Source organism: Phascolarctos cinereus, unplaced genomic scaffold (genome assembly GCF_003287225.1).
Source record: "Phascolarctos cinereus isolate Bilbo 61053 unplaced genomic scaffold, phaCin_HiC Scaffold_4;HRSCAF=312, whole genome shotgun sequence".
Lineage (NCBI taxonomy): Eukaryota > Metazoa > Chordata > Mammalia > Diprotodontia > Phascolarctidae > Phascolarctos > Phascolarctos cinereus.
Window position 1 is genome coordinate 151,641,333 of NW_027555847.1, and position 11,548 is coordinate 151,652,880.

Consider the following 11,548-nt stretch of genomic DNA (forward strand, 5'->3'; position numbering starts at 1 on the left):
AATCATTTAGCTTTTCTTCTCTTATGAGGTCCTTAGTGCCTTGTTCCAGTTCAATACTCTTTTTATTCACCATTATAGTAGCCATAAGTGTGAATTTTATGGGAACTTGCAAACTCATAGTCATAACCAGAGCTTTGCCAGTCACTAATCTTTCCAGGCTTTTAAAACCACTAGGAACTCGGCTACTATCAACATATGCTACACCCATAAAAGAATTTTTTTTCCTCCCAGATTCAAGACTCCCTCTACTAGATTATTTTGAAAGCTATGTTTACCTACAAGCCACTGAACCGGTATCTTCACGCAGCACCACAAAGCTACAAAAGAAAACCAGTGTTTGCTGCATAGTTCTTATACCTTTTCCACGTTAAGGAAAAGACACTCTTTTACACAATCTGCTCTACCACATTTTTAAGAGGGTACAACCAGATCTATATGTTGTGGTGGGAAAACCCACTGAATTTGGAGTCCAAAAGGACATGAGTTCAAAGCCTAGATCTGCTGTTTGCTACCTGTGTGACCCTGGTCAAGTCACTTCCCTTCCGCATGGCCCTTCATTTTCTCACCTTAAAAAAGCAGCATAATAGATTATCTTTAAGACTCCTTCTGGCTCTAGACACTATAATATTACTATATGAATTGACATCTGTATAGTGCTTTTAGGTTTGCAAAGAGCTTTAAATAATATAAAACAATCCTGATTAACAATCCTGGGAGGCAAGGACTACAGCTATTATTTCTTATTTACAGATGAGCAAACTGAGACAGAGATTAAGTGACTTGCACTCAGACCTAGCAAGTAGGCAATCTGAGGCCAAATATGAACCCATGTCCTGCCTTACAAGTATACTTTTGTATCCACTCTGCCACACTGACTCTTTCCTATGACTCAACAACATGTGTATGATTTCGGGTCTATAATATTCAAATGGCAAGGTGTCTATACACCTATAATATTCAAATGGTTAAGCATAAACCTATCCATGCATTAAAGTACAGTCAATTTTTATCCTCCTGTAAACAGAAGAGCTTATATTTCCCTATCTCTTTTATCTAGTGATTTAAATTTTTCTGCAAACATACTGAGCTGCAGAACTTCTGCCAAGTAATTATCAGGACAGAAGCAAAGAATGCTGGATGTAAAGACTGTCTTAGAAGTGGATTCAAATCTGAACTTTGGGCAAACCACTCCTGGGTCTCAGTTCCCTTATCTGTAAAATGAGGCTGTCCAACTGGATGATTTCTAAAAGGCTATTCTAGCTCTAAGCCTGTGATTCTATGATAAACTGGGCAACTGAGACCTACAAATGACTTCAAGTCACCTATTACCAAAGGAAATGCCAGCATTAGAGCCATAAATTGATTCTTGGTCTTAATTTGGAATTTACTTAAAAATCTTACCTGTTTATGCATTTCAATGTTTAATCCATATGACATTTCATAATACTGTAAAGAAAAAAAGCAGATTAAAAGTTTCATTAACTCATGTTTAGTAATACCAAGAAAATATATTTGTTATGATATGTGAAAAGAAAAAAAAATAAGTCTTTAATACCTACCATCACATAATGCCTCTGCATTTCTGTCTTTTCACTTGCCAATTTCTCACATTCCAATTTAAGGCTACAAAAACAAAACAGGCAACTTCATATAAACATTATGTCACTTGTTTTAACATCTGCCTCACATATTTGCACTTCGAGTAAAAACACAGACCAATTTAGAAAAACTATAAACTATCAAAGTAAACACCCAAAAGCTTTATCCTTGTATTTAATGAAGAATACAAGTAAAATGAATTCTATGTACAGTTCATTCCATTTTGATCCATTTTTAGAGTATACACAATCCCAGGTAGAGAGTGGAAAAATAAGTCAACCTCTCAAACTAACAAGTAGCCTTATCCTCTGTTAACTCTTGGTCAGTTAAATTTAAATTTAGGCTCATGGTGTGGGATAACCGGCCTCTGAACACAAACTTGAGCTTCAAACATATATATAGTGTGTTTTGACCGATGAATTCAAACATCCCTTTAAGTTTTTAAAATTGTAAATGAAAAATTACCATTCCCTAATCTGTCAGGTAGCCAATGGAATGGTTAAAGCTTTGGAACTCTGTGATTAGATAAGTACATGCCCTAAACACAATACTGGACATTCCTGAAAAAAAAAATAGGTTCATTGATATTCTCTATTAAAATGGTCATTTGTAATTTGCCTTCTACATTCTCCTGAATTTAAATTGTGACGGAATTTATCTTTAAAGTAAAAAAGCCAATTTCTTAGTGTGAAGTTGGCTTTCAAGCTGTTAACAACTAACAAGCCACAATATCAACGTTTCTTCCACTGTTTAAAATTCCCACCGATTTGGACAGTGACTCTATACTTGCACACAAGTGCTACAATGAACTTCATATGCAGAAGCTTCAGTTCAATGGAGCTCTGAAGATGAGAACTAGAAATTCTATTTATTTTTTAGATCTCCAGTCAATGTAAATGGACCAACAACTATAAACGTTTAAAAGGAGTAAACTTTCCACAATGAACTTTGCTTTGTACAACTCTATCCCCCAACACAGCCAAATAGTTATTTCAACACTGCATTTGTCCCCTGCATTCCAAGACTAATACATTGATTGAGCCAGTGTTTTCGGCTCAGCCTGTTGCAAAATAAATAAATGAAGGGCAAATATTGACAGTTCTCATGCAAGTCCAAAACACAAGAAAAAGAGTTCATTCTAACAGCAGCAAACAGGGGGCCAAAACAATAGAAGGTGGGGATGAAGAAAAAAGAGAGGAGAACTGAGAAAACCCAAGAAAGAGGAAAAAAAGGGGAAAAGTGAATGACAGGTTTTAACTGTGATTCCACACGCCACCGCCTGGACACAAGTACTAAATACAGCTGCCACCCCAGGGATAAGACAGTGAAGAGGAGAAAGAGAAAACCACATAGCCCCCCAACCCCCACCAAGTCAAATACGTTCCACGCTGACATCCAACCCCCAGGCCAGGGACTGACAGGGTCGGCTCAGGACTTAATGCACCCGCTGCACACACCTGTGATACTGTGCCTGCAGGAACTGGAACTCCTCTTTGATCCGATCCAGGGACTCTGGGATGGTGAATTTAAAGGGCTGACCTGCAGCCTGGTGCGGCGTCTGGAGGGAGTGTGGGATGGGTGTGCATACAAGTACAGAAATAAGAGAAAGGTGGGGAGGGAGGTAATATAAAGGGGAAGGGGGGAAGGGGAGAGAGAGGGAGGTAAGGAGAGATAGAGAGTGTAAGTGAGCAAGGTGAGACAACAAACCAAACCAAAACAAAAGTTGCCGGCTATCACAGGTACAAAAAGAAACTAATTTTTTTTTTCAGTTTACTTTGGGGGAGGAAGATGGTAGCACCTCCTCCCTGCCCCCACTCGGTTTGCTGAAACTCCCAGTCAGTAGAAGCTAGGTCGAAAATCTACCCCTGCCCCTCCTCATCCCATTCCTGGGGACACAGATGGGAGATACTTAAGTAATTCAGGCAGAAGTAGCACCCTTCTCCTAAAGGGCCTGGGAAGGTGGTAGAAAAGATGGGTGCCAGCCACTCCTATAGGCAATAAAGATAATAGCCTAGGGAGAGAAGTGGAGAAACAAACACCCCGGCCCCATACTCCCAGTTCCCGGAGTCACCCAAGAGGACTCGGGCCATCCCCGGCCCCACTGGATCCAGGGCTGCAATTGACATGTAAATAAGACACTGAACAAAGGGGGAACTGAGTGGGGGCCAGCTACTGGGGTGGGGGGAGGAGAGAGAACTACATACCTCCCTCTCATATAGTGGATAGGAAAAGAAGGGACGTGGATGAGGAGAAGAAATCTAAGAAGCTTCCCCGTCCCCGTCCCCCACCCCACTGGCCTATGTGCCGCCTTTAGAGGTGCCAAGAAAGGAATTAAAAGTGGGGTCGGGGGGGGGAGCTGGCCAGGAGTAAAAAGTGCTAAACGTCTGAAAGCAATTTCTGCCTCTACTCAATTAGTCAAAGAAGTAAAAAAACCAAAACAAAACCCACAAAGCATCTTCCACTCCTCTCCCCCCCCACCCCCGCACCCAAAGCGGGAAATAGGGCCGGGAACTCTTGAGAACCCAACCTAAGCAGCCCCGATGCCCGCAGGGGGAAAGCGGAGCAAACGCAGGGCAAATGTAATAGATACCCCAGCACAGCACGAGAACAGCGCCTCCCCCAGCCTCAAAACCTTCCCCTACTTCCTCCCAACATGCACCCTCAAGCACACGCCCAGGGCCCCGGGGCCCCAGCGCTCCTTACCGGGTGCCGGCTTTGCGGGAACATCGCTCTGACGGCAGCCGCTGCCTTGCTCCTGGGCAGCTCAATTCTCCGCTCAATTTCCAACTTTAATCCCGCCGAGAAAAATTAAGACAGGAAGAAAGAAAGAAGATCCAAGCAAGAGGAGGAGGTGGGGGGGTGCGCGTTAGACATGCACACACAAGCGCGCGCGCACAGACACTGACATTACACGCACATACAGACACGCACGCACAACAGCCAGGCAGGACCAGAGCCGGAGTTGGGCCACTTGGGCTCCCCAAGGCCGGGCCGCCGGGTGAGTCGCTGCCTCCCCGAGCTCAGAGCCACATTTCCCTCTCTTCCTGCTTACCGCCCCCACCTCCCACTGGGGCCAACGTCTGCCGCCCGGCCTCGGAGAGTGGGGGAGGGAAGAGGAGAGTTTCTGGGCTTCGGAAAGAAGAGGACGGACCTGAGGTGGACAATAGAATCACCCAGTTCCGGGGGTGAGGTGGGAGAGAGGGTGGGCGCACAGGTCTTTCTCCCCGACGGCCAAAGCCGGGACCAAGGTTAACTCCCCCACCAGCAACCACTCCCCTCTGATGCGCGAGCTGCGCAGGTCCAGGGCAAATCAATCCAGTCTTTCTCCCCCCCACACACGCCCTTGCTCCGTGGGGGGCAACTTGCAGGTGGCAAAAGAACGCTGCCCCACCCCCCAACAAAAACAAACTAACAATCAGGGGACCGGAAACCCCCAAGCAAGCCGGGTGACTTCTCGGGTTAAAGACGATATCCAGGAAGAGCAGCCAGGAGGCCAATTTCGAAGGAATTGTCAACCCTCGCCGCCCAGACAGGGGTTGGTGGGTGCAAAAGGGAACACAGGATCACTCACATATAAACGTACACATCCGTACTCGGGCCGGCTAGGCTCAAAGGCGCTCCCGGGAGGAGGTGGGGACACACACGCGCGCATACACACACACACACACACACACACACACACACACACACACAGCCCGGGGTGGAGGCTCAGAGCCAAGTGATCACCAGCAACCACAGAGAGAAGGGTAATGATGCAAGGAAAGTGCAGAGAGAGAGAGAGAGCGAGCGCGCAAGAGAGGAGGGGTGGCCACACAGCATATGCACTCAAGCAGTCTCGGAGTGAAGATTGAAAAAAAAAAAGCCCAACTAAAACAAGCCGAAGCGAGGGACGAGGTGGTTGGTGGTAGTAGAAGGAGGCAATATTCTTGTGTCGTTGTAGAAAAATCCTACTAGCAGAAAAAGCAAACCAGCTGGGGCAATTCTCAGTTACTCAGAAGGGTGCAGCCCTCCTGGGTGCAGCAGCCTCCCAGCTGCCGCTGCCGCCTCCTCGCGCCTGGAACACATCGGGGAGCGACTCTCACACACACCCATGCAGCAGCCGCCGCCGCAGCCCCAGCATCTCCTCACATTCATAGACACCCGCACGGCCCCACAGCCCTGATGCCTTCGGCTGCTGCTAATCCTTCTTGTGCTTTTTTTTTCCTTTGCCACCCTTGCGCCCCCCGCCCTTTTTATGTTTTAACAATCGACGCTCCAGCCACAAGTAAAGTTCCCCGGGAATCCCGGGGAAAACATCCATAAACCGAGGTGCGATTGGGAAGAATCCACGCAGCAAGCCTGTTCCACTCGCTCGCTCTCTGGTGATCTTCTTTGCCTTTTTTTTTTCCCCTTTGCAAGGAGAAAACTCTTGGCTATCGAGAGTCACTGAGTGACGAAGGGGCCGGGGAGAGGTGAATTGGAATGCTCAGCCGGGAAGGGTCTCGACGGCCCTTGAAGCCGCTGCCACTGCTCGCTAAATCAATGGCACCGAGCGGGTAGCAATCAGCCGCCTCTCAAGAAGCGGGACACAATGTATCCAGCGCTGCTGCTCCAGCTCCGGCTCTTGCTCTTCTTGCTCCTGCTCCTGCTCAAACCTCCGCCGCCGCCGCCTGCGCCTCTCGCGCTGGTAACATTAACACGCGGTTTCACACTCCTCTAGCTAACCAGCGGCCGGCCCCGCCCACCCTGGCGCGGGCGGGGAGAGGGAAAGGGGGGCGAAGAGCTGAGGACGGAGTCCGTGTGGATGAGGGTGGGAGGAGAAGGAGGAGGAGGGAATCCCGGCCCAACCAATCGTCCTTTCCAAGACCCAACGTGGGATCCTGACGACACGCCTCCCATCGTCCTATGGCAGGGCAGTACCAGCCTCGTCCTTCCCCCACACCCACACTTCACCATTCTCCCTCCTCTTCTCTCTTCCATCGGCACTGTCTCCCCTGTCTCTTCTCCCGCCCCCCTCCTTCCAGCCTCGTCCTCCCGGGCTCCGCGAGGAAGCGTTCCTGGAGGAGCTGCGGGACGCCCAGGCCAGCCAATAGAAAGCGGGGGAATGCTGAGATTGGCACGGAGGATGGGAAGGTCGGTGGGAAGGAGAGCGGCAGTACTGAACTGTCAATCAAAGTAACGTGGGGAGAGTGAGCGCGCGGGCGCGTTCTGGAGAGAAAAGGGAGAAGGGGAGAGGGGGCGAGGGGCAGTGTCAGTAGGAGTGTGTGGTTTTAAAATTCTATCGTTTTGGTTTTTTTTTTCCACTTAAAAAAAAAAAGCAAACCTTCAGATATCTGTGAGAGTAACCCAGTGAGGCAAAGAATCTCGTTATAAATTGGGAATTGAGGGGAGTTAAAGGAGAACATATTTTTTTCCCCTCACGGAAGCCACTCGTTTGATATCATTACTTTGAAAGCGAGGTCACATTCAACAATGTCTTTAAGATTTGTTTTTATCAATAGTTACCTTTTCACGGACAAAAAAGGATAGCATATGCACTTGATGAAAAGGCATAATGGAGAAGACGTGGCTGTACGCCTCATTCCTAGGCATTTTTACATACGACACCCCCGTTGAAATTACGTAGCATTTTTTTTTAGGATCTCAAAGCACTTTTTAAAAACCACAGTGGTTTTATTTAGCAGAAAGCTAGAAAAAGGACAAGTGACACAAATTAACAAGTGTCCGAAGAAAAGTCCTGTTACTTGCTTAGGATGAACTCACCCAGTTTGAAAATTTTAACCAGCCTATGTTGTGAATCAGCCTCAAACTCTTAAGAGCCCTACATCCCATTTACCACCATAATCTTTCCAAAAGCTGAAAAGAAAGGAAGAAATCTTATAACTCAGCCTTGTGTGCTGACAAACCTGTTTTTCCCCCAAATAGTTTTGATGGTAAAAGAGCACTGAAATATTTCAGGTAATAACTGGAGAGTGTTGGGTAAGTGACATAGCTGGAATTCATAGAAGATGGAATTTCAGCTCAAAGGTCTTTGTATAAATAGGATGCATTGGAAGTTTTCAGTTCTACCAGTGCAAATGTATGAATACAAACTTGAAAATCTTTAATTTTGCAGAGCTTTCAGTTTTCTTTATAGTATAGTTCAATAAAGTTCTTTCCACCTGCCCCATATGTGAATGTTATCTTTGTCAAATAGTAACATATCCTTCCATTGGAAATGTACTTGTTTGACAAACCTGAATCTTATGGTGGAATTTAGTTAATGAGTCTTTTAGTATTAATGACTGCTTTATCCCAATTGTCTTCTTTAAAAACTCTTAAAGACTTAAGTCTTTTTTTAGGCATTTGCTATTTAAACAGATTCATTTTATTTAAAGATTCTTGCATTTACAAAGATCATTCTTAAAATATTTAAAGGATCATTTTATGCAACATCTTTCACTGTTGCAGTTTTAAAACATTTATAAGATTGATTTTTTCATGATTGTATCAAGCCTCAAACTTCAATTATAAATGAAAAACAAACATTTTTAGGCTGTATATTTGAAGGCTATAGTAAATTCTTAAACATTCAGAATTTCATCTCTGCAGTCTACTAAATAAGTGGAATTTTCACTCATGAATAATCACAAACATTGCTATTTGTCTTGTTTACATGGAAAATAAAGTCGCTGGAAGCACTTCATCTTTTTGTCAGATTATGTGATCGCATAAATTCAGCCTTGTTCCTCCCCCCCTTTTAGAAATACATTTCAAGTGCAACTGTACATATATGGACATATATGCATATACATATACATCTGTTTGTATTATGGACATATAGATGTTTACATGAGGGCAACATCTGGTCACTGTATCAAAGATTCATTTTGGTTTGATGGGCAATGTTCACATTTTGTCCCATCATTTTTATCTATAACAGTTTTTCTTCTGCACTCATAGGATTTTGTTCAGTTTTATGCAGAAGGTGTGAACATATCACAGATATACATGCATATAGGAGAATAAGTGATGAGGTAGACAGCAACACACCTGCTTACCCAGCTTTGGCTGGTGTGAATTTTAACCTGCTGGCACAAGCTGGTAATTAGATATAAACAGACAAATTAAAACAGTGTATTTTGGAACAGGAACAAAAACAGTGCTGCTTCCCCTCTATTCTTCCTCCTCTCCTCTTCCCTCCCTTCTCCTTACCCTCACCCCCATAATAATGTTCTGTAATATTTTTATTAAATTGTTTTTAATCACTAAGTTTTCCTCGCTGTTTTGGGGAAAACTCTAGGTTTCTTTATTGACAACTACTTCCTGACCTATAGCTGTTGAGATACCAGGACTTTCTGTGTTATCTCTGGAAAATTATCTTTTACAATTGAAAGTCTCTAATTATGTGCCCTAATGATGGCTACTTTTCACCAGTTTCTTCTTTTCTCAGAACAGCATCCCTGCAAGATGTAGAAGGTTCTGCCCCTTTTCAAGGTCGTATTTTCTCCTTGATTGTCAGACTGTAATAATTATACTGCAAAACTCTCATCAAACTGCATTACAAATGATGGTGTTTAAACAATCAAGCAGCTTTAATCTTATGTTTTAAATAAATAATATATGTGCAGATTGCCTACAGTATTATTTAAAAGAAAATAGAGTGCCCACTTATCAAATCCATAATTTCTACTCTTCTATTTGAAGTCTGTTAAACGTAATCTTCTTTAACCTTAACATTCACGTATGGATGATGTTTTTACTAGAAAAAAAATATTAAGTGCAGTTTCCATGTAAAACTGAGCTTCTGATGAACAGTAGTTTTTTTTTTTCCAGCACAGGAAGCAGGATTGTGGTACTGTTCATTTTACCATAGATTCGCATGTTCATTTTTTTTTCCATTCATGTGTTGTTGATTATCAAATTTTCAACCTACCAATAACACAAGCATTTCCACTACATGTCCAAATGGATATTAGATGTTATAGATACTAGATAGTATTGTTTCCTTAATAGGAGAAAATCTTTTCCTGTGATTTATTTCACTGTTCTGCATTGCAGAGCAATGAAAAAAAAGTTAATTGAGGCAGCTAATCATAGAATCCAAAAAATTATGTATCTTCTTAAAACGATTACCACTTTTTTATGAAACAAATAATAATGGGGTCAGGCTTTTTAAAAAAGCCATTTTCATTATCCTCTCTACTTTCTAGTTAATAGTTACTGCTTTCATTATTCATCATTTAATTTTTTTTAGCTAGGAATTTTTCTTTGAGCCTAACCCTGTCAGAAGGGCTCCAGAAGGACTTTTCTCAGCATTACTTTATAACCTTTTACTCAACATGCTCCTTTACTAAAAGAGACAGAAAAGAGGAAAAAGAAAGACTGCAAAGTAGAAAAAAATCAGTAGCAGATCCATGCAGCAGTAAAACCTCAAATAAAATCAGATCCAAAGAATCTCTTGTGGTTTCGCACAATATGGTAAAATTAGAGATTGCAGGAAACCAACAAAATTAAATTGGGAGCATTTGAAGAAAAACGACTAGACTTTATGAAAATGACACATTGACTGGTCAGTATGGTTTTTTATCAACAATTTCTTTTTTAAGGCATAGATCAAAGGAACCTGCACATGTTTTCATTTTATTTTAAGTAGAAAATTACATCCAGATGTTTAATAGGCATTTGGTTGGTTTTTCAGCATTGATTAGATATGTTGGTACTGTTTGCTTACAAGTGTAGCCGGATCATTAGCTAATGCAAAGAAATGTTTGCTGTGAGTTGCTAATTAGGTCTTTTGGAAACCCTCCATGCTCAGGAATAATTTGTACAGTGGCCAGAAGAACTTGTGGTACTTGAGAAGTTGCTTTCTCTTCGGGGGTGTAAGTGGGTGTGTGAGAAAGAGTGTGTGTGAGTGTGTGTGTGTGTGTGTGTGTGTGTGTGTGTGTGTTTTGGGGAAGAGGAGGGAGAAGTGAGTCCCCTCTCCCTAATCTCCTTTTGCCTACAGGGATTGCAGTTTGATCCCAATGGGTTGAAGTGCAAATAAATTAGGAAAAGAGACCACACACACACTCACATACAGAGAGATAAATGTACTGTTTCTGCCTGAAACTACCTCCATGCGCTTAAAAAAAAAATAGCATCTGAAATGCTTAGCACTAACGGATGGAAAATTCTCAGTGTTAATGTTATCAAATACACAACATTTTAAAGCATACTTTAGAGGCAGATGGGGAAGCCTTTTATGATAAATGAGTGTACTTGAATTCATTACTGTAGTACTTATAATTAAAAATATCTCCTTTGCAACTTCAGTACTTGTACTGGATACAAGAGACAAAGCTAAGGAGGAAGGAAGACTTATGGAAGGGAAAAGGTGTGAGAGGAAAGAAAAGAAACTCAACAGAGAGGAATGAGCCTCCGAGGAAATGAAGTGTTTGTTTTCACAACTCACCCTTTTGTTTACAGTTTAAAAGATGAATAAACTTGCCCAAAGCTATCCATTTACCCTTTAGTCAAAGACAGTATTTTAGGCTATTTGGCTCCAATTTGATAAGACTCTCAAGATCCAGCCATCTTTTTTCAAAAGATGCTTGACCATGCCAATGACATAAAATAAAAACCACCACCACCACCTCAAAATATCATCCTTTGGCCTTCTTTGAGAGGAATTTTTTATATATTTTAAAACATAAATTGTAACAGAAGGAATATGTATATATAAGCAATAAGCATAGACACACAGATATAAATACCATCACAGCATCTTAATGTGTCTATATATGAACAATATAAATGTATTTACATATTATACACATGGCTGAGTAACTTCTAAGTGTTAATATATTCTGATTAATTTAAGATTTTTCACACAAATAGAATAGAGACATGATTAGTCTTCTTGAAATAGTTCAAGCAGAGTGCACTTCTACCAGGGCTCTCCACATCTACAAATGAGATGCCCTTGAAAGACAAGGACAGTATTTGGGCT

General features: G+C 42.5%; 1 protein-coding gene across 11 annotated transcripts in view; it reads right to left on the reverse strand.

The window, feature by feature from the left end:
- TLE1 (TLE family member 1, transcriptional corepressor) overlaps positions 1-6,317 on the reverse strand; it is a 118,631-nt gene extending 112,314 nt beyond the window's left edge. For 3 of the 11 annotated variants that reach the window (XM_020966925.2, XM_020966919.2, XM_020966920.2), the window contains exons 1-5: positions 5,171-6,316; positions 4,303-4,386; positions 3,057-3,157; positions 1,560-1,623; positions 1,402-1,446 (exon numbers count right to left, since the gene is read on the reverse strand). In XM_020966925.2, the coding sequence (XP_020822584.1) occupies positions 1,402-1,446; positions 1,560-1,623; positions 3,057-3,157; positions 4,303-4,386; positions 5,171-5,251 (375 nt within the window). In that variant the 5' untranslated portion in view covers positions 5,252-6,316. Of the gene's footprint in view, positions 1-1,401; positions 1,447-1,559; positions 1,624-3,056; positions 3,158-4,302 lie in introns of all 11 variants that reach the window. The other 8 variants (XM_020966922.2, XM_078152666.1, XM_020966918.2 and 5 more) reach the window with 5 other exon arrangements.
- Between the last annotated feature and the right edge of the window lie 5,231 nt (positions 6,318-11,548).